This window comes from Dicentrarchus labrax, unplaced genomic scaffold (assembly GCF_905237075.1).
Source record: "Dicentrarchus labrax unplaced genomic scaffold, dlabrax2021, whole genome shotgun sequence".
In the NCBI taxonomy this organism is placed as follows: domain Eukaryota; kingdom Metazoa; phylum Chordata; class Actinopteri; family Moronidae; genus Dicentrarchus; species Dicentrarchus labrax.
The window spans coordinates 14,332,570-14,359,256 of NW_026136712.1; the positions used below are offsets into that span (position 1 = coordinate 14,332,570).

At 39.0% G+C, this 26,687-nt stretch overlaps 2 protein-coding genes across 9 annotated transcripts in view; one reads left to right on the plus strand and one right to left on the minus strand.

The window, feature by feature from the left end:
- The window catches only part of vti1a (vesicle transport through interaction with t-SNAREs 1A), a 116,443-nt gene extending 97,946 nt beyond the window's left edge, over positions 1–18,497 (minus strand). For 3 of the 6 annotated variants that reach the window (XM_051417364.1, XM_051417367.1, XM_051417368.1), the window contains exons 1-3: positions 18,291–18,496; positions 10,811–10,869; positions 9,745–9,855 (exon numbers count right to left, since the gene is read on the minus strand). In XM_051417364.1, the coding sequence (XP_051273324.1) occupies positions 9,745–9,855; positions 10,811–10,869; positions 18,291–18,384 (264 nt within the window). In that variant the 5' untranslated portion in view covers positions 18,385–18,496. Of the gene's footprint in view, positions 1–9,744; positions 9,856–10,810; positions 10,870–18,290 lie in introns of all 6 variants that reach the window. The other 3 variants (XM_051417365.1, XM_051417369.1, XM_051417366.1) reach the window with 2 other exon arrangements.
- A 241-nt stretch (positions 18,498–18,738) lies between these two features.
- On the plus strand, positions 18,739–26,322 carry zdhhc6 (zinc finger DHHC-type palmitoyltransferase 6). Of its 3 annotated transcripts, none has more exons than XM_051417355.1 (11): positions 18,739–18,838; positions 19,843–20,388; positions 20,567–20,658; positions 22,364–22,523; positions 22,678–22,836; positions 23,337–23,390; positions 23,711–23,878; positions 24,061–24,102; positions 25,188–25,336; positions 25,462–25,508; positions 25,651–26,322. In XM_051417355.1, the coding sequence occupies exons 2-11, from the start codon at positions 20,122–20,124 to the stop codon at positions 25,749–25,751; spliced, it is 1,239 nt and encodes a 412-aa protein (XP_051273315.1). In that variant the 5' UTR covers positions 18,739–18,838; positions 19,843–20,121; the 3' UTR covers positions 25,752–26,322. The 3 variants fall into 3 exon arrangements, with proteins under 3 accessions (XP_051273315.1, XP_051273317.1, XP_051273316.1); XM_051417357.1 differs by having other exon boundaries at positions 18,745–18,838; positions 25,191–25,336; XM_051417356.1 differs by having other exon boundaries at positions 18,755–18,775.
- Positions 26,323–26,687: the final 365 nt, after the last annotated feature.

The following is a 26,687-nucleotide window of genomic DNA, read 5'->3' on the forward strand; positions in this document are numbered from 1 at the left end:
GAGAGGTGGGTGTTGGAGGATGACGAGGAGAGAAAAAGTGTGTGTGGAGGAGGGGGGGTAGTGGGGGGGTGTTAGGAGATGTGCATTGCAGGATACCTGGCAAGCCAGGGACCAACCGGCCCATTAGCCTGTGGCTACCTACATATGGTTCACTGAACCCTCTGCTGAGAAGAGCTCCTCTCCTATCAGTCTTCCCATCTTTTTTAAAGAAAGAAATACCTTCACTTTTAACCCTTTCTCTGCTTTGGAAAGAGGTTCACTCCTGACCTCGATTTATGATTCATTTCTGTTTGATGTCTATTCTTGGAGTGTTATCTAAAATTGAGAAATGTAATAAAAAAAATAAAAAAACCTAGACACAAAGGGAGAGGAGTCGGGCCTGCTGAGCATGTGCGTGTGCGCGTCCGTCAGTGGACATGCACAGAAGACTATCTCCTTCAGTGCTTTGCCTTTTCTTGTAATGTGACCATTGTTGGTGCTGAATAGCCTACTCATTAGCATAAGAATACAGCAGCACATATAGGGACTTAGCCAGATCATTATCTCTATATATTTATGTATACTTTGTTATTTCACTAGCCAGAACACATTCAAATGCTGATGAGGCCAGTAAGGCCCCCCTCCAAAGCTCTTCCAACATGTGCCCTCCTGAACTTCCCAATACACTTACCAGTTTCCTGGGAGTCTGCAGGTTTTGTACTGGTATTTACAACAGTGGTTCAAAAATTATGAGAAATAGGCAACTGGAAGCTACAGAGAAGAGCTGCTTAGACCTCTTAGGCAGATTTTAAAAACTATACCGAGAAGAACATGCTATATTAAACACATGAATAAACAGTAGAGCTGAGTAATTAACAAAAGTAATTCCTAAAAAGTTGTAGAAAATATAAAAAAAAGGACCACTGCATAGTAAAAAGTACACAAATAGCATTAATTTAATGAGCCATTTGATTGTTTTTTTTAGCTAGGCAAATTTTTTTAGTTTCTACTGGGAATTCTTGGCCATTTGATACAAGCACTTGAAGCAGAGAATGTATTATGTGAAACAGATCATTTCTGAATAAAAATGTACAAAGACAAAAATATACAAAAAGTTTTACAATGCAGAACAAATAAGTGTTCTATGGTGATGAGGGGAACAAAACTAAAGAGTTTAGTCTCACTGCAGGAGTAGGCTGATGCTCTAATGGTGGCCAACCTCTGGGATAATTGAAAAAAAGAAAAAAAGAAAACGTAATTCATCTTCCACAATGTAATTCTGATCAAGGCCACAGCCAGATTCCACTGCAGGCTTCAAAAACAGCAGAGAAAAGGCAAAATTGTTGGTCGCTGAGAGCAAAAAACATGATCCCTTTCTTTCTGGCACGCTCCCTCATTAGAAACACTTAGGATGAGAGGAAGAAACTAAGTTTAATTGTGTGTCTGAGTGTGTGCGTGTTTGTCTGTGAAGGGTGTGCGAGCTGGAGGTTAAAACATTTGTAAACATGGAGCTTTAACTATGAAGAAACGCCAGTAAAGATGTAATGTAAAGAATTCTTCCTTTATTTACCCCCTTTTCCTCACTCTCGCTTTCTCGGAGGCTTACTTATTAAAAAGCAAATGCCACTGCCTAAAATACAGAGGGAAACACAGACCCAATGATTCATAATATATTTCATAAATACTTCATGAATCCCTTCACCATACTTAAGCCAGTCTGGCAAAAAAAGAAAACATTGTCACCTATTCTAGTACCCGCTTGTCAGCACATCACTGGGGAGTGGGTGTCACATGTCACTTCTGGTTTACACTACTGCGTGGGACAGGCTCGGTGCACAGAAATCGGGGGGTAGGACAGAAAGAAGAACAGAAGGAAAAGTGAAGGGGAGGTGGAAAGGGGAGTAAAGAGAGGGAGGAGGGGGGAGGAGGAGGAAGGGGGTGTTATCATATCATCGCCCCATGTCTTTATATTTTCCCCCCTTATTATCTTTGGCCCCCACTCACTCCAGTCACTCAATCACACAAGCCCTGAGGACAGCGAGGGGACCTGGGAGGGCCTTCGCTTCATGGCAGACTCAGCCAGACAAGCGTCTGAAAGCTATACTGATCACTGTCAGTGTGTGTGGAAGTGCAGCGACTTTGGAGGGGCCAGGAGAGATAAGCGAGAGAGGAAACGATCGCGTGGAAGGATAACGGCCGAATTTGCACACTGCCAAACAAAACCTGTGCTCCAGGCATAATGCAGATACGCCATCCATACAGACAAGTGTTAACATAAAGAGACAGAGAGGGAGTAGGGGGTGATCTGCTTACAAATTATAGGCTATGTGGTTTCTGCGAGTCGACTACTGACAAGAACTCATCTTGTTAACGACCGTAAAACTCATAAGGATGACAGGAGAGCAAACGACCCCAAAATTTATTCCCACTTCTCTGTCTGGGATACTCATCTTAACACTTCTATATCTATAAAAAAAAAAAACACAACACACATTTCTTTGTCATTTTCCACGCATATGTCCCGTAACTTCAATATCTGGTCAAAATAAGGGTAGCAGTCAGACTTGCTGCTTTTGGGGAATGATTTCAGCCACGTCTCTATAATTGTTAAGTGATTATTGACAGCGCTTACAAAATAACAGAAAATTGTTGAAACTTGAAAACACACTTACAGTTGACTGTTGTAGAATCTGCCATCACAGTTAAGTTTAGAAGTTGTTAGAAGGTGCATAGTTAAATGATTACTACAGTGGCTTCTTAATGATGGTCACTGAACCAAACAACCAGCACCTTTCAGTGTTGGTGATTAGATATCAGTGTCTCATATAATTTAAACATGTAAAACAAACCATAAAACCATATCCATATATTTTATATCACAAAAAAGTGACAAAAAGAATTGAAGACTATTGCACATGGTGACATTTTGTTTTGCATCTCACTCGCATTTCTTCTAATAATGAAACATGCACATGGCAGTTCTGGACAACACATCCTTTTGTCCTTATTGTGACACTGTCCTTCAACCCAGGTTTGACCCACTGCTGCCAATACACCATCAAACCAATAAAAAATGGTTTCAACATGAGTGACAAAAGGCTAATCCGCAAATGAATCCCATCTTCTTGTCCATAAAGAGGACATGGAAAAGCCTCCAATGCCACAAATCCACAATGGGCTTGAGGAAGACATACTGTGCACAACAACTTCCAAATGAAAGACCTAATTCATAAGAAGCAGATCTATTTGTTTACATCTTAAATCTGCACTCAGCTCAGAGAAAATGTACAGGAAAAATCCCTGTCAATTGCGGGACTCCTTTTAAAACTGGTTATGAGTGATTAGACTTTGGTGTCATTGATGGGTTGTTAAGCAACAAACCATGAAAAGAGTCTATCTGCCTTTACTCCTCTGTGAGCAAGTAAGCCACAGCAACCTTAGGGGATTTAAAGTGTCTGACATCCAACTAATGTTGGTCTGTCATGTTGTCTGTTTGCAGGAGTCACCATAACGAGGACAGGGGGCAAACAGCAGGAACCCTTCAAGATGGATTACAACAATGCTAATTTATAATCGCTACTGGTTTGGTTCGAGCGTGGGAAGTACAGTGGTACTAAAAGCTCCCATCAAAACCTAAATCTCAACAGAATTATCATCATCTGGTTTAAAAAAAAATTAAGACATTTATGATGTCAGAGCTTCTTAAGACAAATACACAACTTTCTGATAAATTACTTTCCAAACTCTTCTTTCTCCATTTAGGTTGCTAATTGTGCCAAACATAATGAGTTTATGGCCACTGTCAGCTAAAGTTGGATAGTCTCCACAACCTTGAATTGTCCATGAACACTAATTAAAAAATTCAACATGAACATTAATGAATTACATAAATGAAGGGCACTTTCATCCTCATCTATCTGGCTTGGTTACATACAGTACATACCAAGGTACTGGTATGCTTTGAGTTAAGAGTAAATAACAGTTCCTCCACTGAACTCCAACCTAAAACAGAAAGCATTTACATAAACACAATACCCTATACTTTAAAAGGCATTTCAAAAACCCTACAAAAATGTAAATTCATTGCCAGCGTTGAACCAATCGTCAGCCATTAGATGCAGAGGCAACAAATAGCTCTGGGGTTTGGAATCAGGAGAAGCAGCTTATGGAAAACTTCTGCTAGCATTCTTACTGGCAACTGAAACATGTAGCCCGAGTTGTATGTTTTAAAGTCAAGAGTCATCCATCAGTTCTTCTACAAGTCAATTTATTCTGACACTTGGGGACCAAATAAGCATCATGAGTTACAGAAGTTTGGCTTGGCATCATCTGAGATGTGTTCACATTCGATACAAATCCAATTTTATCCTTAACTGATCTTTTGTTTGTAATTCAAATCAAACCATTTCTCCTCATTTACAAGTTGGTCTTGAAAAATGTCCAATGTGCCAATTCATTAAATACAGCACTCACATGCTTGCCCCAACTGAAAGCTAAATTTCAAGCTATCTCTAGAAGGTCATTCCACTTATGAAATTGACACAGAGATAAAAAAAATTATAATCAAGAAATAAAAAGTGGAATCAGTACCAACAGCTTTTTCATTCCATTCACCTCGATGTACCTGGTAAATTAACTGTTCAATATTTCAAGGTTGGTTGACTCTTTGGAAATGCATTAATTATCTCCCTGGGCGGACACTAGGAGGTATTCCATCTAAAGGTTTTATTAAAAAGGAAAAGGCAGTCCAGGCATCGTACTTGACCGTGACTATAATTCCAAACAATACCCATTAGACAGTTAGAAATTAGGAAGTATTAGTTGTATCCCTGTGACAGTTGGCCTTGTGATTCAATATCAGAAAAAAACATGCAAGATCAACTATCATAATATCCATAATGGAATAAATGAAACTAGGACTGACAGAAGAAAATCCTTCCATCATAATTTGAAACTTTCCTGAAAAGGCCTCTTTTGAAGTTAAGTACTATACTTCAGGTGAATCAACATTTGACCGTATCACGTTTTTCACTTCTGGTAATTACTTATATGTACTGTGACAGCATATTTAACAATCTCATATAAAGACTGGGTAGTGATACTTTTTCAAAAAGAACACTGATGCATGGTAGTAAATGACATCTTTTTGGTCCTTGATGGAATAGTATACAGCATATTGAGACAAAAACAGCTTTTTATTCTGAATTGGTGTTAATCTAACAAAACTAATCCTGCTACCAAAGAATTACCCAGTGACTCTCATGCCATCAACAAAACTGCCTTGACCATTACTGGCACCAATTCACACTTAATGTCAGAAAAATGAGAAGCCTTCGACAATAAAACTTGTCAAAGCTTGATATCAATTAACCTTTATCAGAGTCAAGGAACCTTGAACACAAAGCCTCTCACATTTGTATCAGAAGTATTTTTGTTATTGAAAAGACAGAATATATATATATAAATAAAAATTAAACTCACCTCCTTAAAACACAACTTAAGGAGGGGAAATATTCACAGCAGTACCTAATGTCAGAGAGATTAATTGGGAAAGGAGATGTGAGGGTTGCTGAATGAAATGTTTACAATATCATTCCAAAAGGACATCCGACTTTCCTTAGGAGGCACTAATTCATTCATTTTTTTGTTTGGCTACCTTAATTAACTTTAAGAGAACCACTGGGCAGAGACAAACTACAGAAAATACATAAAGTTGGAAGCCAGGCTACTAAAAGATACTTTGTATTAAATGGGCTTTTACCACAAGGACATTTTGCTAACATTATTTTTAATCTCTATTACAAAGCATAAAGGATGAGGTCAGGCTTAATAATAAGTGGAAGGATTTATCATAGTAAGTCCACTCATACATCAGAAAGGCGAAGTAATTGGTAAATGTGCCCAATATTGTCCTTGTCATACACCTTAAGTGGGAGAAAATTCTTAGAGCAATACCGCCATCTGCTGCCAGAGGAGATCAACAACCACAGCACACTGATGGCTCAAAGTCTATCTAAACATGCTCTATATTATCTGTGACACAATGAAGAGGCACTACACAACACTACAGATTTGAACATAGGTATAGAAGAATATGATGCAGACTTAATGATTAACTTTAAGAAGTATGCAAGACAGAATTCTCTGAACTAAGTGCTTGAAACTAATGTGGACTACAAACAGTAAGTTTAGAGATGGAAGTTTTATGTTTGTGACCAACAATTCCTCCTGTTTCAATTCTGTTCTACCAATGATATCATGATGTTTACACATCATTAACTGTAGGTTCACTGAAATCTGCCTCCGACTAAAAATATTTCCTATTTACTTAACATATTCAGGCAAAGACCTAACAATACAACACGGAACAGCTTTGAAAAGGGCAAGAAAGGGAGGGCTTTGATATAAAAAAATATGCACTGACAACACAGAAGACACCACCATGAGTTTTCCAGGACTGACAAAAATCACCACGCAATCTCCGAGCCGATGCTGCTTTATGACAGCTTATGACATCTCATCATGCTCACGTCGGAGGCATCACACATTTACAATTAGCACGGTACATAATTTGAGTCGCATCCTCCAAAAATGGATTGCGTTTTGTGTAATACACAGCAGACGTCTGCAGACCCCCACCTTCCCTACTGGGACGGACCAAACGTGGCCCTTTGAAGATGGTGGCTCTGTTTACCCGATAGATTTCATTAAATTAAGCTTACGTTAGGCCTCTTCTTTGCCTGATCAAAGCCGCTGCTAAGAGCCATGCCACCCTGCTTCCCCTGACTTGAACAAGCCGACTCCATCAAAAAAGATTTTCATTGTTCTTTTTTTCTAAAAATTTCACACCCTGACTTACTCTTTTTTTTTTTTTTTTTTTTTTGGTCAGGCTGGCATCCCCTTCAGCTGCCGCAATGCCCATTTGCCGCAACCCAGCACCTTTAAGACCCCCACTGTCCCCTCTATTATCGCAATGAAGCTGTCAGCCGAGCCAACAAAGCTACAGCTCATATATACACCTTTGGGATGCTTGTTTGATAAGTTGTCTTCCTGGATGAAATGGCTGGGTTACTAAGGTCGACTCGGGCCCTGTCTGGAAAGGAGCAGGAATGAGGTCTCAAGCTGGCACACCGGTGGTAGGAAGACTTCAAACCACGGGTGAATGGGAGGATGAGAGAGCAGGTTAAGGGGGGAGACACCCGTGGGAGGCCAGTAGGGGGTGGGGTTGGTGGGGGGAGGATTGAGTAGTGAGGGAGTGGAAAGGCCTTGATATCCACAGAAAGCACAACAAAGCCGGAGCTTTTTACATTAAAAAGAAAGGAGATTGCCTTTTTTCCACTAGACGCCTGTGTCATGTCCTCCCTAGGCCTGCAGGAAGCGAGAGGCTGAGCTCGGCTATAGCATTTGGCACATCTGAGGCACATCTGAGGGGGCTGAAGTTCTTGCCTTCTGAACACTTGCATCAGATTTACAGGAGACCAGATATACTAGATGTTACTGTGTGAGGCGGGTGATCCTAGTTTAAATGTACACTGAGCTGACCATACCACACAGGCAGAGGTGTAAAAATGAAAATGACTCCATCAAACTGGGAGAGTCACAGTTACAAGAAGGCCGACATTCTTCATCCACTAGGACTACCCTACTGCTACCTTCTGCTTGGCATTCCAGTATTGTGGGCTTTGACACATACGACTTAAGCGGGCAGTGATATGGAAGTTTAGATTTAATCATATTCTTTTTATGTACTGTACATGCAAGGTTTAGTTTTAGAAAGTGGTTGGATTAATGCCAACTTTTTCCCAGGTGAAAGGGAAAAAAAAAGAAATCCCACATATGCCCCAAAGACAGGCCTAAAAATGCAAATAATGAAAATTAACACCAATATCAGCCCCAGCAGGTGTTAACTGCTTGATGATTAAGCACGGTAAGTGTGGGGAGAAGAAAAGTTAAAGATTAATCAGCAGCCAATTAAATGCCCATGGTGAGGAAAGTAAACTGTCTTGGCACAGAGATCTCCTCTGTGATCTCAGTTAGCACATCTCTGTGGTGTGCTCACAGATCACTAGCACATGATATCTCCATTCAAATGGGTTGTTTATGCATGTTTACTTGTTTGTTCTGCATCTGGAATAGTGATGAATTGGGGGGGGGAAATGTTGTTACATTTCCTAATGCGATTCAATAGAGATTTTAAAACAGCATTTTATGGTGAATTATATTAGATATTAAGCAAATGTTTGAATCAAAACCTGCTTATATTTCGCCCTAATCGTTATCTCAGATTATTTTTGTTTGTCAGAGGTAAGTGGGAGCATGGGCTGTGGTAGTACGACACACAAAGTGGGATAATAAGATAAAATCACAGCATGATTTTACACAGTGTTTATAAGAACAAACAAAATATTCAGTTTCTCATATATTGATAATTCAATTTTGTTTAAATTTGATTTTCATAACTTTCATTTTGTTGTACACAAACACAAAAACATTTTACACTTGATTACAATGTCTTTGTTTTGAACACAAGCATTACAAAATGTTGCATTTTTAATGGATCAGTTCTGCACCGATTACCATTATTTCCTGAAATCCTTTTCTCCAAGATTTAGCTACCAATAACAATGAATGCTCTAGCAAAGAAAAGAAGAATTTGACATTTGATTAGAACACTAAAACTTCATTAATTTCAAGGTTTTGAGAAAAGTGTGTTGATTATTTTGCCAAAATCTAAGAAACAACAAACCTTCACTGGAACCACATTAACTACAAGGTTAAAAGTTATGTGAATTTATTCTAGGGTTTTTAAACATCTGATTCAGTATTTATTTACTCAACCCATTCTGAGGGTGTGGATTTATTTCACATCATATTTGATTTGAGAAAGGACTCGTCTCGTCTGCTCTCCAGCTCAAGGTCAGTTGCATTTACACTACGGGTTTATTATCGTGTTGTGAGCACCAGCACAACAAAACTGACAACAGAAAACAATGACGAACAAAATAAAGATATCATTAAAGATACATATTTCTGCACGGTAAAGATTTGAATACCAATATTGAATCAAACATACTTTTTGCGAGTTAGGGTAATGGGAAAATCGAAGGAAAAAAAACACGCAAGCAATGGAATTACATAAAGTAATTGCTAATTTCTATCATATTATTGATTAAGTGAAATACCTTGAGCGATATTGGTAGCCAACAATATGGACTAAAAGCAAGGGACCCATAAGACCGGGTTGTTCATTAAGCTTTGATAGAGGCTAGAGATCAAGTCAAGACATACAGTGATTTATGAATTACTAAACAAGGCCAGATTCTGCAGCAACAACACAAACACACACAACCTGCTCTCAATAGGCATCACTTCGCAAGTTCAAATACAAACTCTGAATTAACCTCGGTGGATGCACCACTGAGCCTCAGCATTGGACTCTGTGTGTGTGTGTGTGTGTGTGTGTGTGTGTGTGTGTGTGTGTGTGTGTGTGTGTGTGCGTGTGTGCGTGTGTGTGTGTGTGTGTGTGATAGTCTATGTTAGGGAGAGAGAGTTTGGTTGAGGGGGCAAACAATGGATGTGCATATAAACCACAAAGGATTTCAGAGGGGGACAACTTACAACTACAGTATGTCATATTAACCATATATTGCTATACAGATTTTGAAAGTCACACAAGAGGATTTGCTAAATGTTGATTATGTACATTATATTTTTAATATCTAATTAATCATTAACAAAGATTTAAAAAGGAGTTAAGGTACTTACAAAGTCTTTCTCAAGCTTCTCCACCTCCTGCTTGTAGCTCTTCAGTCTGCTGTTGTACATGGCTCGGCTCTGGATGGGGATCTCCCGCACCTCCAGATCCATCTGCTCCAGCTAAAACCCACAATCCAGTTAATATAATAAACATTTCAAATATTCTTGCTAGCTAATACTTTAAGATCAATTTCACATCAATAACAATTATTTTGAATAAAAAAAACATTACAAAACTGACAGATTTAGAGATTATTCAGATACAAATTTACATCACAATGTTAAGGTACTTCATCACTTCTACAGCACTCTTGAACAGATGCTAAAAAAAAAAAAAATCTAGGCCTTCCTATCCTCTAATGATCATATTTCTCTTACCATCTACACATTTCTGTAAAAGATGTATTGCTAAGTCTCAAAAAAGGTTATTATCTCTGCTGCTCAAGACAGCAATTGTGACAGCTCTGAAAATATTAAACTTTCTGAAATGAGTAACTTCAGCTGCATTAACTTTAATATGTTCCAATGTTGATTGTAAAAAGAAAACGCCTTCCGCTCACTTCACTCAGCTGTGATAAAAGCTGTGACAGAGGAAGGCTGTTCTGCAAATAAATACACAATCAAATATGAGGGTCCCTTCATTGCAGCGACATGCACAGGCCCAACAATGTCACAGTGAATGAAGTAAAAGTACATTTGATGCATGGCTAGACAGGTCTCTGTGTGGCGGATTTGGAGGAAACTAATCACTGTGACATAACAAGACAACTGCAACAACAATTTGTCTCTGTCAGGTGACTTTGCTCATTTTTAAACAGCAAACATGAAGACTCCCACCTCAAGATAATGGCTTGAAATGTGTCATAGGGGTGTCACTTAAAAGCAGATTACTGGAAAGTAATCGTGTGAGGAGGAAGCCTCCTTTCCGCCATGTGTGTGTCTCTGCATGTCATGTCACCACCAGGATAATACAGGTGCTGTTGTCTGGTGCCAGTGAAAATTGTCCCCTCCCTCTTTGCACAAATTCATTATTTAGGAAATGGGAAGAGGAGAAAATTACTGATCAAAGACATACCAACTCTCTGACTTCTTCAAGCTGTTTGTCGACATTTAGAACCAGCTGTGTCTTCTCCTCTGAAAGAAAAAAACAGCAACATATTGATCAGCCGACAGAGGAACAGCGCTTCATGACAACAACCTAACTCCCCCGCAACGGGGGAAGAGAGGGGGAGAGAGAAAGAAAGAGACTGGGAGAAAACAACACACGAGGACACATTTGAAGATATATTTACACATTCTCTCTACACGACGAGCCAACATTTGATGTCTCTTAGTTATTGGCGTCTATGAGGCCTTTGTTGGTTTCTGTTGAGGAGCAGTGAGACACCTCGTGCCAACTCAAAGGGAAGGGAGGTGTCAGCTTTGCTCACTTGCCAGAAGTATGAGTCCCACTCAGAATGACTAACGCACCGTTCTGCACCTCACCCCGTGGCTGCTCTTCCACATTACCCATTGAAACTCATTACGACTTGCGAGAGTTCCAAAGAAGCCTGTAAACCGCGGTACATCCTATCGCTATTTAAAGGCAGCAACAGTGTCACTTTAATTTCTGTACATATAAGAACTGGTCTTTGTTCTAAAATTAACTCTTTGCCATGAAAGTGCACCTGGTCCAGAAGCAGAAGTTTGGAGCACTTAGAAGATTGAACAAAACTTCAAAATACCTGATAAAATTGGTTTGAATACCTTAATAACCTTTATGTAGTCACAGATTAATAACAAAGTCACTCTTAAAGCCATACATCATGACAAATTCAAGAAAATTGACTGGTTAAATGTTTGCATTAGCTTGCTTTTCTCTAAATCATATACTTGTGAAGGCTTTTGATTGCTGGAGATGATTAATCAATTAATCATACAAATTACCATATATCCCAAAAAAATTAAAATCACAGCAGTGGCAGCCCTAATACAGAGGTTACAGTAGAAATACTCAACATTTGAACTATTGTTTAGTTGTTAATATCCAAAATCCACCCAACGACTGCAATATGCAATAATAAATAGACCTTTTTACATCACAAAAAGCACAGGTGTTACCAAAAACACGAGCTATGGCTCTGTTCCATTCAAGTGTTCCAGTAAGCCGTGACAGTCTCCATGTGTCCCAAATTCACACTATATAATAATTCTATACAGTATATACTACACGCTAATCAGCTTAGTAAACTAATTAAGCAGTTAGTATACAAAAAGAAAAAAGAAAAATCGACATACTCTACCATTTTATTCTAACAGGAAACAATTCTATGTGTTACAACCAACGTCAATCAAACTGTGACTCGGGAATGTCACTGCTAATTAAACATCACGCAGACAAAGCAAAGTGTCTCTCTTAAGATTTAATACTTTTCACAAGTTCCAGCTGGGAGAAGCTCCTCCAGTTCTTATGTTCGTTCCATTGTGGGAGAATAGTGTTCATCGACAGCACACTCAAAAAAATCTTAAACAGAAAATCAACTGTATTTAGTATGTATACTGTGTGGTCTAAGTATAGTTAAAAACTGTTTAAACTTAGTATGTAGTATGTATTTGGTACATGCAAGGTGTGACAGTGAACCAACATCCATGCACAATACCAGGACTCTCAAACCAAAGCAGGAAGGGGAATTGAGGCACTATTACTTACTATATATATATATATATTACTATATTTACACATGTACTTTGCCTACTGTGACGTGTGACCTTGTGTGACCCTCAGTTTAAGTGCAGAAACATACTGAAACATCACAAATCCAACAGCGTTATAATACATTAAATCCGTTCTATATACCAAACAGGGACAAAGGTTTGTCTAACAGAAAACATTTTTTCATGCATGAAACTTATTTACCCGAATGGCAATTAAATAGTCACAGGTCAAGGATGTACAATCTCATAATTAAACAATTCATCAGTGAATTTCTACACTAACATCCATATAATGGAAATTGTCATATTCTAAAGGCTAAGAATAAAGTAGTGTAGAGGGCCAATAGATTTAATCAATGAAATACCTGTAAAAAGTGAATATAGACATATTAATAAAAGCTTAATACTTTTATTAGAATACACTAACTGGAATATGTATTCATCTAACAGATAGAGCCCTCCGCGTAACTGACCTTTCAGAGAAATATTCAAACAAGTTATAAGATTGGTTATTAGTTAAGTTTATCATTCAGTCCCATTGGAGACGGGGTCTGTAAAGGCAATATCCAGAATGCCTCCCTTCTTTTTAATAACAAGCCATGATCTCCGCCCCTGGGTGGCACTGAAACTCATTCAATCCAACAAAAGTCGTGGGAGAGCACGCCATGTTTCACCTCATTAAAATGGGCCACTAATGGATAGTCCCTGTCCACACTCTTCTTTGTTTTAACTTTCTTAAGAAATGTACTTTTTTATAATCACTTGATTGTTGAATATATGCACTGGTTAAATATACTGGTCCACTGCACTACGTTATTCGTAGCCTTTAGAATGTGCCCATTTTAATTATATTGATGTTACTGTAGAAATTCACTGATGAATTGGTAATTATGATATTTGTTTATTTATGAGATTGTACATCCTTGACCTGTGACTTCTGTTTCATTTGGGGGTAGATACGTTTAAATTAAAAACATTTAACGAATAGATTTAATGTAACACTGTAGGATTTGTGATGTTTCAGTATGTTTTCTCTTAAACTGACTTGATATTTTGTAGTTTTTGGATGTTGTGTAAGATTTATAGGCATTTTTGTATTGAGCAACCTTTCTGTTTTTGGTGTTCTTTCAGTGCTACTGTCTAACTGGTGACATATGTGCTGTGAGTGGTTCAAGATGATCACCTGTCAAATTCATCATTGTAGTCCTCTGACTGGACAAATAAATGACTGAGGCAGCTCCTGTATGTGTATATATGTATGAAAGTGTTGTCATGCTGCCCATATAGCTGATGAAGGTCACACGGACCGAAACGTCATAAATAATAAAATATTCTTTCTACTTCTTTTCAGCAGTAAGTGAAACAGTGTGCTGGGAGTTTCTCAAGATGTGCCTTCCTCCGTCGAACCTGTCACACATTCAGGTGTTATTTTCTATTCACTACTGTGACATGTCTTTTGTAAAAGAGGCCAATTGGGCTTCTCTGTCTATGAAGTCCTCCTGTCAAGACTCCCAAAAATGTAGAATTTATTTGTGCATACATTTTATTCAGGAGTGTATGGGTATTAATCATGAACAAAGCGTCACAACTTTCAGGCCAAATCATCACAACTTTTTACATTATATGAAAAACAAAAATCAGCACATAGATGGAGGCCTTAATTTAGTCCTTGAAGGGAAACCAAATAAAACATTGTTTTAAGCACACCTAAAACTACACATCTTAGAAGATAATATATACCAAAAAGTGACTGTATGCTAAAACAAAACAGAGACATTTCAGCAGATTCAGAAAACTATTTTCAGCAGAAAAGGAACTATAGAAATAGCCAGTCTTACTAAATCAGCTTTGGCATCTTTGTGAGAGCACTCTGTGAAATCAACCTGTCAGTATTACACTATATGTAAAGCAAAAAAAAAAAGTGATTCAAGACAGAGTATTTAAATCAATTCAAATATTTTACTTTTAAATTAACACCATTTCAGATATGCTCTTAAAAGTAACCATTTAATTGAAAAATATGTTTAAAACAAATAAATCAAGAACCAAGAGTTGTACCTTTAACCTGATAAATAATTAACAGCATTTTAAATAATTGAAATGCAAAGTCAACAAAACTTCAAATCACAAGGTTATCAGTTGTGGGATTGCAATATTCTAAAAAACCTAACTAAGCCAAGATCTTTATATCTCAGGCACCATGGGCAAACATTACCTTTTGCAGTCCTCAAATTCATTTTTAAAACCTGTGTCCAACCCCACAGCCTACACAGTAAACAGCCAGAGGCGATTCACTGAAAGGTGAGATGGTGCTTTCTTGCTCAAACTCAGGCCCGAGCTGGAGTGCTGTGAAATATGTATGGATATTTACCAAGACTACAACCTGCTGACAGATGGATGAGGAGTTTTGTACACAATAGTAAGGCAAATAAAGAAAAAGTGCGCCTTGGCAAAAACATTTTTACTTACATTTTTTTTATATATTTGTGTTGCGGTGATTGACAGGCAACCTTTTGCCATAAACACTCAAAGGTGGAAAAATGGCAATCATGTTTCATGGAACAAGGCCTAACATTTCATTGTATTCTTATTCAAATATTGCTTGAACATTAGGTTTTGGGGGATGGTAACATAAATATATAAACACACGTTCATTTGATTGTTACATGAATGAAGACAGTCAAGGACAGTTTTTCCACATGCCCTGGCCATTATCAGTAATTGTGCACATGTGAAATAGAGAGATACAACAACAGCAATGACAAAAGCCCTTTGTCTGGAGCTATATTAATGTATTAAATAGAGGGCTGTCAAACCGAGGGGAAAAATTCAGCCACTTCAGGAAGAAGAGCCAGAGGGACTTAAGAAAGGAAAGAAGAAAAACCTTAATGAGAAGGATGGGAATTGAAATTCAACTGTAAACTATTCTGTTGGTGGCAGAAGACATTGAACAACTGCTTATGGTTGTAATGTGTTTCCTGGCTTTGTACATATTCATATGGGCTTACTCTGACACAGTCAACAGATGGCGAGAGGAAGCAATGTGGAATTACACTGTCGAATGGGCTGCCATGAATCTTCAAAGATGCCAATTCCAAACCAGAAATATTCAGTCAGGCGAGTTTTTGTGAGAGGCAGTGTCCTTTGAAAAACCAATGAGCAAGTCCAGAGAAAGAGATACATGTTCCAAGTACGGGTTGGAAGCAATTTTTAGCATTCAAAACTGAAAACAAACTAATAGCAGTAGTCAACAAGTTGCGGACAACACAATTCAACCAGCACCACCGCACTTACAGTGGTTCATTACATATTTTTGGCTTTGTGCACTTACTGCTAATTCAAAAACATGCAGTGCATTTCACACTGCAAAATACGAGTGGAATTAAAAAACTGTCTGTTAAATTAAGATATGCTGTGCAGAACGACTCTCTCTTTCTCTCTCCACTTCCAACTTTGGTTTGTATTCACTGAGATATAGCAGCTCTAATTTATAACGTAGTATGTCCTTGGCAAAAACAGTGTTTGGTCTATGTAAATAAGTACAGGTCTTCACACCCACAGGAACAAAAAGGCTACAGTGTGATACTGGCACAATCATGGCTCAGTCATGATGTTTGTTTTTTTTTAAGCTCTACTTCAGCTCTATAGATGTAGCAGGGAAAAGAGGTTGTGTTTATATATGCTATGACATCCTGAATGAACATTACAACCAAATCCAAAAAAAGGCACTACATTTAGAAAAGATAACAGGCTGGGTAAAACAGGTGCACCATCACACACACTTTAATTTGAAATAAGATATTATTCACAGTCAATAGTATGCAATAACCTCACTACAACAAAATGCTTGTCTGTAACACAACATTTCTGATGTATAAATATAAAAAAATATAGCTGGATGGAACAGAAATTTAGCTTATTATGTAAAAGATAAAACCTTATTCCACTGTGGGCTCCTACCTGGGAGTACTGCACATAAGTATGAGACATATGATCTATCCAATCATCTTTACTCTTTATACAAAAGGCTCTGTGCCTGTTGCCAACTATTAATAAAGCCGCTAATGGATTATAGAAATGTGTACACCATTGTGCCTATTTATTATTAACACACTGAGCTTTAGTGTGGGCTTCGGTCAAAAGGTGCACCAATACATTAGTTGACCAATAAAGGAATTCTGACTGGGATTCAATACCCGTCATCAGGTTGCAAGTTTAAATCAGATCAATCATCTCTGCATGTCATCCCTCGATTGTCTCCCTTATTTATTGTCTTAATCCACTGTGTACTATGGACTTAACAGAAAGTTGTCACTGTAAAATAATACACAAGATATTGGTTGCAAAATGCTCAGGTAATGAACATGTATCGATCCAATAGAGCTAATAATATACAACGTTAAATATTTTTGACTGTACATGGCAAAGAAAAATCCTTTACAGTGTGAACATTTCTGAGCTGCTGCTAGGGATGTGTGTTAGGATACAGTACCCTCAAAGTGAAACCAATACCAGTAGGGTACTTAATTTGAAACCCTTTTTACCACCACAGACTGTATGTAGCTGCTAGCTGCAGATGCAATAATGGGCCAACCACATGTTGAATTAAATCAAAGAATGCTTGCAGTGATTGACTACGAACAAAACCATAGAAATATTATTTTTTTTCTAGATCCGGGTACAAAAAGGATATAATGCAGGTATTGTTTAACTAGAGACGTTTCCATTTGGTACTGGGCTTATTTAAGGTATCGAGTACCGATACCCAGCCTCAGCTGTTGGAAAGTATACTGAAGCCAAGCCATGTGACTACACTACATAAAGTGGAATACAAGAAAAGAAATTCAAGCAAATCCAACAAAAGTATGAGTATGAAACAACACATATTGACTTGACTTGAATGGGCACCACCATTTGAACACTTAAAAAGGTCCAGTGTGTAACATTTAGGAGGAACTTTTTGGTAGAAATGAAATACAATATTCATAGGCTTGTTTTTTGAGTGTATAATCACCTGAATATAGGAACTGTTGTGTTTTAGCTACCTTAGAATAAGCCTTTTTTATCTCCCGAGGCAGCAGGTCGCCCTCTATGGAGTCGACCATGTTCAAACCATGTATTTGACCAGATAGGGCTTCTAGCGCTTTTCACGTGTTCCCAGGTCGTCAAATCGGGATGCCAGAGGTGTTCAGTTAGTTGCACTCTACAACTTCACCATTAGATGCCACTAAATCCTTCACGGTGGTCCTTTAAAAGGTAATTTGGCTGACAAAAATGTTTGATAAGCGAGTGTTGAATCACATGACAAATCCTGACCTCTTGCTGTAAGATGACAGAGCTTACTACCCCATGTTTGATAATGTCATGGCAGCTGCTGTGTTGTCACACTGACTCCTTAACTCCCAGTAAAGTGCATTAATGAGAATAAACTTTGTTTTCATCATCAAATATCTATGGAGGGAAGCTGTGTTGGGTGTAAGTTCCCTTCCTATTCATTCATTTCCATAATTTCAAATCCTATTTATCTACCTAATGTAGAACAAGTCCCCAAAGGGTCCTGTTCTCCTCTTAGCACTGCCTTTAATACAGCGAGTAGTCTAGAGAAGTCCATCACTTTAACTACTGGGAAATATAAGATGTCTAGCTTAATTCATGAAAGCTATTACACCAGATACGTGATGTATCCTTGTACATAAGAAGAAAAAAAAACGACAAACAATGTGTAAAACTGTTTAAATACCACAACAAGGGCTGTATTTTACTCCTGATACCGTTACCTAGGCTTCTCGGCTGAGAAATGCCAGCTAACTGAGAGCTAGCTCCAGCTCAGCGATCATAGCTAACAGATTTAACTCTCTTACCTCCACTTAGTTTGGGAATTCTGCCAATTTTGTTCGTTACTTCTGCTGTAAGGGTCCCAAAGTCCTGCTCGTAGGCTTCAAAGTCTGAAGACATCGCGGCGTTTGAGTTTAAAACAGGTGGTTTTCTGGTTGACAGTTAGCTGAGAATAATAAAAACAAGGCTAGAATGGAGTCCCTTCCTTGAGTCGCAGTATAATATGTTCGACAAGGAACTGGATTTGCTTTTTTTTTATTATTATTATTATTATTATTATTCCGACGCTGAAAATGGTTCCGCTAGTGGATAGAAAGTTTATTTTTTTATCATACGTGAATAAATAAATTATATTTGTAGTCCTGTGATGCTTGCTTAAAAAAATATATAAAAAAAAAGTGTCCACGGCGGGGTGAGGGTAATAGTTTCTGAGACACCATGAGAAAGGTTCCTCCCTTATACACAGAAGAAATCGAAGAGAAAAAAAAAAAAAAACCAAGGAAGTAGCCAGGTCGGTAATTTAAAGTGACAGTTTTTTCCTCCATTCATGAAAACTGTGCCTATACGTGTACCGGTAAGCATTCGTTATATCTTTAAGACTTAATATTATCCTCTTTGCTCTCTGTGTGCATTAACCCAGCTCCGATATGTTTGTCTTCTCAAGCTGCCGAGCGAGCTAACTTAGCTCAATAGCTAACGGCTGTAACGTTAGCCCTTGTGCTAAAAGACATAATCCTATATGTAGGATAATGTTTTTGTTTGTTTGTTGTTGTTTTTTTTTTTACCAGAATTGTCTAACTTGTGTGAGCTGAATACGATGTACAACGCTTGAATGTAACGTTTCTATGCAGCTTGGTAACATCTGCTAATTAGTTTCGGTCGCTGTTGAGCGAAATGCTTCACATCCAGTGAGTCACTGGTCTAAATATAAAGCAGCATTCACTTTGGGTGTGTTTCTCCAGGTTTAGTGTGCTTGTTTACATATCTATGTGTTAAAGTTGGTTATTTTTTTTTCGACAATATTGCAGTTTGGCAGTGACTGAAGTGTGAAAGGGCTGGGAAATTAAATAAATATAAACATTACAGTGGAGAGATAGCATGCATCTGGTATTATGTTCACCTCATTAATGTGAGTGAGGTTAGACTTAATATTGGGAACTTCGTATTATAATTTAAGAGCATCATAAACCACAGCTTCCAATATAATAACATTATTTCATTCATGAAGGTGTGAGTTATTACAGGGCTGTTATCTTGCATTGTATTCGTTATAGGTAGGTGGGCTTAATAGACTGAAAACTAAGTGCATATAGACTACCAAAAGAAATGGACACTAGATGTAATTGGTGTATATATTGTGCACACAGGGAAGGCTCAAGTTCAGCAAGGTTTATCATTCAAACCTTTGGATGTGTTGATGTTTAGGTAAACTAGCAGTAACTACTTAAAAAATGACGGTAGGCATCATTTGATTGTCAGTACTTCACAGTTAAATACAAATGTTATGAAATGTAGAAGTACTGGCTCTGATGTTTTACCATCTCTCTCTCTCTCTCTTTCTCTCTCTCTGTCTCTTAGATGGGGAATTTGAGTCTGTCACAAGGATAGTGTGCTCTGAAGATTGGCAGGAGAGGATGCTGCTCTTTGCCTGTGTGAGGAACAATGGGACACAGAGAGCCCCAGTGACCCAAGACCAGGCCAGTTGCTGGGTACTCAGAAGACGAGAGAAAATATGTGCATCGTCTGCACCGCTGACTTTGCAAGATAGCAGAGGAAAAAAGTAACACATTGGAGCTTGACAAATACATTTTAGGAACTCAGCAGCCAGAATACTAGTACTTACCTTGTGGCGAAAAGATGAACTTTCTGTCAACCTTTGTGACATTTGAGAACCTCCATGAGGTTCGGAGATTATGCCACTGGGGTCCAGTTATAGCTCTGTCTGTCATTGCTATATGCTCCACCATGGCAGTTCTGGACTCCATTATCTGGTACTGGCCACTAGACACTACAGGAGGCAGCATTAACTTCATCATGCTCATCAACTGGACTGTTCTCATCCTCTACAACTACTTCAACGCTATGTTTGTTGGACCTGGATACATCCCTATTGGCTGGAAACCAGTAAGGATCTTAAGTTAGGATAAAGGATTATGACATTTCTCACTGCCGTTTGTTTATGTAAACAGTTTAAAGAACAAGAAGCAGCCATGTCTCCATAAAGATGTAATGTAGATTGAAAACATTTAATCATAGGAAAAAGATCTTACAGCAGATGTTTGACTTATTTGTCTGTAAACAGGAGAATCAACAGGATACCCAGTACCTACAGTACTGCAGAGTATGCCAAGGGTACAAGGCCCCCAGATCCCACCATTGTCGCAAGTGTAACAGGTAGGTAAACATTTATTATCAAAGTAAGAATGGGTTTATTCTCACTTGTGTGAGATGGATTTGTGAAATAAAAGACCACAGAGAGCTACTCGAGCTAGAAAATCACTGAGCTATTTTCAGCACACCAAACTAGATCTGGCTCGTGTGTATACGTGGTTTGTTCCTGTCATTTCCACCCACACAGTGCTGTAAGTCTCTGTGTAGCTATAAAATGCTACAGAGAGACTGTACAGCATCACATAATCTATTTGACTGATACTGGGACATCTCTGCTCTGAGGTGGGCCCCTCCATGGACCCACTACAGTTTGCCTACAGTCCTAATGTTGGAGTGGAGGACGCTGTTATCTTCCTGCAACACCGAGCTCTCTCTCACCTGGAAAAGCCCGGCAGCACTGTGAGAATCACCTTTTTGATTTCTCCAGTGCGTTCAACACCATCCAGCTGGTGATTCTTAGGGACAAACTGGAGAGGATGGGTGTGGACCACCAGCTGTCTACATGGAACCTGGACTACCTCACAGACCGACCACAGTTTGTGAGAAACAGGACCTGTGTGTCTGACCTGCTCACCAGCAGCACGGGTGCCCCCCAGAGGACTATCTTGGCCCCCTTTCTTTTCACCCTCTACACAGCAGACTTCAGACACAACACCGACAGCTGTGAACTGCAGAAGTTCTCCGACGACTCTGCGATTGTTGGCCTCATCAGAGACGATGACGACGCAGAGTACAGTGGACTGACGGAGAACTTTGTGGACTGGTGTCAGCGAAACCACCTCCTGATCAACGTGGGGAAAACCAAGGAGATGGTGGTGGATTTTCGCAGACGCCGTTCTGCCCTTCCCTCACCAGTGAACATCCAGGGAATGGACATTGAGCAAGTGGACTCTTATAAGTACCTGGGTGTTCACCTCAACACCAAACTGGACTGGACTCACCACACTGATGCACTCTACAGGAAAGGACAGAGCAGGCTCTACCTTCTGAGGCGACTGAGGTCTTTTGGAGTGAAAGGGGTACTCCTGAAGACCTTCTATAACTCTGTAGTGGCATCAGCCATCCTGTACGGAGTGGTCTGCTGGAACAGTGGCATCACAAAGAGGGAGAGGAAGAAGCTGGATAAGATCATCAGGAAGTCCAGCTCTGTCCTGGGCTGCCCTTTGGACTCAGTGTGGCAGGTGGGTGCCAGGAGAGTCCTGGCTAAAGTGTCATCCATGCTGGACAATGAGTCCCACCCCCTGCCCGGTGACCTGACAGAACTGAGGAGCAGCTTCAGTGACAGACTGCTTCACCCTCGATGTGTGAAGGAAAGATACAGAAGGTCTTTCCTTCCTACTGCTGTCCACAACGAACGCTCTTAATATGTGCAATAGTATTACACCACAAGGTGTAAAAACTTCAAAACACCAGTTTACCAGTTTGACACCAGTCTGTGCAATGCTATTCTATTTCATTATTTATCTTTTATAAGCTACTCTTTGTGCTCTTGTTATTTTTTATTCTGCCCTTTCTGTATGCTGTTGCAAACTGCAATTTCCCCATTGCAGGGCCAAATAAAGGTTTTCTTATCTTATGCGATATTAAATAGATTTTAAAGAAAAAAAGATACGGTGAGATTTGCTGATGAACTTGTCACTCTATGTCCTCCCAAACAACCAGTCAATTCCCCCCGCACTCCTCTCCTCCTCTGCCTCCCCTCCTCCAGGTGCGTGATGAAGATGGACCACCACTGCCCTTGGATCAACAACTGCTGCGGCCACCTGAACCACGCCTACTTCACCAGCTTCCTCCTGCTGGCTCCACTGGGCTGCTCACACGCTGCCATCATCTTCATTATGACCATGTACACGCAGCTGTATGAGAGGGTGAGGGTCCTTACCTCGCTACACAGCTACACTATGCTTTTGATGGCTTATTATCGCCACAGCTTTTCTCTAAACAGCGCTGCCTCATTCATTTTATCATTTGACACTGATGTTACTACACATTTCAATCTGTTTTCTTTTTCCCTCTCTGCAGATATCATTTGGTTGGAGCACTGTGAAGATTGACATGAGTGCTGTGCGTCAATTCCAGCCCCTCATGCCCTTCAGTGTGCCCGCCTTTGCTGCCACACTCTTTGCCTTAGGCTTGGCACTGGGCACCACTATTGCCGTTGGCATGCTTTTCTTCATACAGGTGAGGTTTTTCATTGGGGTGCACAATTTCCACAAGCTCTTGGCTATGAAATGTGATATTTTATTTGATCTTTTTGGCATTAGCCTTGAAAAGCCAGACTACCTGTGAGTTCTTTTTAAAACGTTGTGAAAATGTCACCAATCATCATAATGGCATTTAGACAATGATGTGACTTGCTGCCTTTCAAAATTCACATACCTCATATTTGGATTTGTTGTATCAGATTTAAAAATGCGAATGCACAGCATAACTCTATTAATTCTGATTTACTTGAAAATCAAGCCACAGAACATGTCACAAAATACAAACAAAAAACATTGATTTGTACACGAGTCAGCCAAAATCGAAATGAACAAACTGACTGAAATGGCAGCTGTACTAAAAAAATTTTAGAGAAACAAAGATTAGGGGGCTGGATAATCAATGAAATCAGTGACACAAAAAGTTATTAAGGAAAATATAAGTTGACTCTGATAATGAAATAGTCTTTTCCTTTTCAGATGAAAGTCATCCTTCGAAATAAGACCTCAATCGAGTCATGGATCGAGGAAAAGGTCAGCATGTCTCTCTGATTTCAAGTGGCTTTGTTTTGTGGTGACATTTTGTGATGTTCGTGTAATTGAAGATGAATGACTTTTGCATTTTTTATTGTTTGATCTACAAACAATAATTGGGTACGAGTCCTTTTTATTCACACAATATTGAAGGATTTAATGTATTTTCAACATTTCAATGTCAGAATTCTAAACTCCATACAAGTTGCAGGATCATCTGTCAGTACAATATATTACAGCGATTACTGAAACTTGACACCGCCCCACCTGATCGCATTGACACACATTGACACTGCCACTCCCTGTGTCTATTCCACAAGGCCAAAGACAGAATACAGCACTACCAAACAGGGGAGGACTTCACCTTCCCATATGACCTCGGCAGCCGCTGGCTGAACTTCAAGCAAGTCTTCACGTGGTCAGGGACGCCCAAGGGTGTTGGCTTTGAATGGCCAGTCCATCCCAAGTGTCACCAGCACACCTTAACTGTAGGTTCAGTTTGTTAGAATTTGGAAACGTGTACAATGCTGTTTTTGATTTGTCTGTTTTGTTTTATGTGTCAAATGTTTACAGTTTAGGCAGCAGGTATTGTATTAAGTCCAACTTTTGACACATTTCCTGTTGAGATAAATGATAAAAGACTTTAATTATCTTGTTCCTCTTTAAACAGATTGAGCAACTGAAGCAGAAAGCTGATAAACGAGTGAGAAGTGTAAGTACCTGCCAAATCCAAATTTATTTGTATAAATCTGGATTAGTTTAGTATAGATAGATAGATAGATACTTTATTTATCCCAAGGGAAATTCAAGCATCCAGTAGCAGCATACAAACATACATTAGACATACATTAAACATACATTAAAATAGAAAACTATACAAAAAGTAAAAAAAAATAAAAAATATATATATATATATATATATATATATATATATATATCACCTTAACAGTGCTGATGTGTATATTGGCAAGGTCCAGTGCTTAAAAAAGAGACTCTATTTGCCCCTCATATGAGCATGAGTCACATCCCATACTTCACTAATGGGTCTGGTTTCCTTCTGATCGATGCTTATTCAATTCACAGCGAAAATCTCCAAACTAACTAGTGTGTGAAATGTAGGCTGCATTCACAAGTCAGAAAGAGTCTCCTGCATCGGCTTATTCTGTTTGCTTGTGAATTTTAGGTGTGTGACAAATGCCAAGGTCTGAATCGGGAAAAAGAGTATTACATTGATAATTGTCTTTTAACTTCAGGGGGAAAAAAATCACCACACCTGCTTTTGATAATAGAATAATAGACAATAGTAAGGAAGGAAAACCAGCATTGTCTTTTTCAAATGTAAGAAAACCGATATCTGAAAAGATAACAGGTCAGGTGGTCAGAAGAAGCAGATGTCAGTCCACACAACCATTTGGAGCACTTCCTTATTGTTAAAATGCATAAGGTCAATAGAAACATCAAAACATGGTAAGTGTTAGAAATTATGGCAGAGGCGCCCGGATAGCTCAGTGGGTAGGGCTGGCGACCCATGTACCGAGGCTGAGTCCTTGCTGCAGCGGCCCAGGGTTCGAATCCGACCTTTGCTGCATGTCATCCTCTCTCTCTCTGCCCCCTTTCCTGTCTGTCTTCAGCTGTCACTATAATAAAAGCCCAAAAAAAAAATACTTAAAAAAAAAAAATTATGGCAGATGTTTGAATGTATTGCGATTAAAGACCATGACTTCATAAACACATACCCGTGTCTTGTCTGGAGGTTAGAGCGGTAGAATGAACAGATGTCTTGTATGCCTCGGCCAGCAGGTCCAGTACCGGGCATTGGAGGACTATAATGGAGCTTGCTGCCCTGTGAGCAAAGGTTTCCAAACCTTTTTCAGAACCCCCTGCACCGAGGAGCCCAGGATCCCCCTCAACAAAGGGGACACCATTCTGGCCACTCGTGGCACCAAGTGAGTTCATTCAGGCCAAACAATAACATCACTCATCATGGTTATTGTTTCAAGAAGTCTGCCCGATTAAGGATTTATTTTGATGGACCATGTGAATTCTCCTAATCACTGTTTATTCTCTTTAGATGGTGGATGTATGGAGACAAAGTCTTGAGTGAGGAGCAAATGAGAGGTGACATGAGAGTTTTTTTTAAATTGACTAACAAATTCAACTCCAACTGATGGTCCTTTGCTGCATGTCTTTTTTTATTTAAATAAATAAAAAGAAATGTGTTAACTGATTTTATTTTTTTTTTTTCTGATTTGATTTTCAGCGGGAGACCGTGTAAGGGGATGGTTTCCGAGGCGATGTGTGGAGAAGTGCCATTATGACACAGCTGCCAGTGATAGCACCAGCGATAAGAAAGTAAATTAATATATTTGAACAGGTTTCATGTAGAGCAGGGGAGTTAAACTGAACAAAAGGTGTGTGTCTGTGTTCATAAACGTACATTCACTGAAGATGTCAGGCCTGAAGCTGCAGGCTCACCATCAAGAATTTCATACTTTGATTAAAATTTCTCACACATGTCAAAAACAACTTTTTTAAAAGGCAACATTGTTCTCTTGCTGAGCACCTTGCTGTCAAATAACGTCTTAAAGAGTACAGATTTTCTGAGAGGGACTGATCCCATGGGTTCAGTTTGACTCCTCTGACTAAAAGCTGAAACCCAACAAGAGTCTTAATTTCCAAGAATTGCCACCAGGCTTTAATGTGACTTGTTGCGTTGTGATTACATGACTTTTTACTTGAATCTGTTGTTTTTACTTGTGTTGATGTCCTTTTTTGCTAATTATGCAATGCCTCTGCCCAGCTAACCCCGGGGCTTCGTCATGCAACTCTTTCTACAGTATGGAGATAACACTTAAGTTCTTTTTATTATTTTTGTAAAAACAAATTGTTGGCCTCAAAGTATAAATTGAAAATTAAAAAAACTTCTGCAAGAGTCGTGGTTTGCCTCTGTTTCTGTGATTGCTCTGAATTTTCATGTTTAAATACATATTAAATATATATATTAACAGTTATTCTGCATTTGTTTAATTATTATTAAGTATGCTGCTGATTGGATTTTTTCTAAACACATTTTCATGTAGTTCCATATTCTTTACAGGTTTACACTGATCGGTATTTAGGTGTTACCTCTGTATGGCACTCTTTACAAATTAGTTTTAACTGGGGACACCTTATTTAACTTCCATTCCTTCTTAGATATGTAGGTTGTGGGTGGGAGAAAGCACTGTAACAAGAGCATTTATATTATGGTTTTAGCCTACCGGTGTAGATTGTGTTTTGGACTAAAAATGAAGGTAC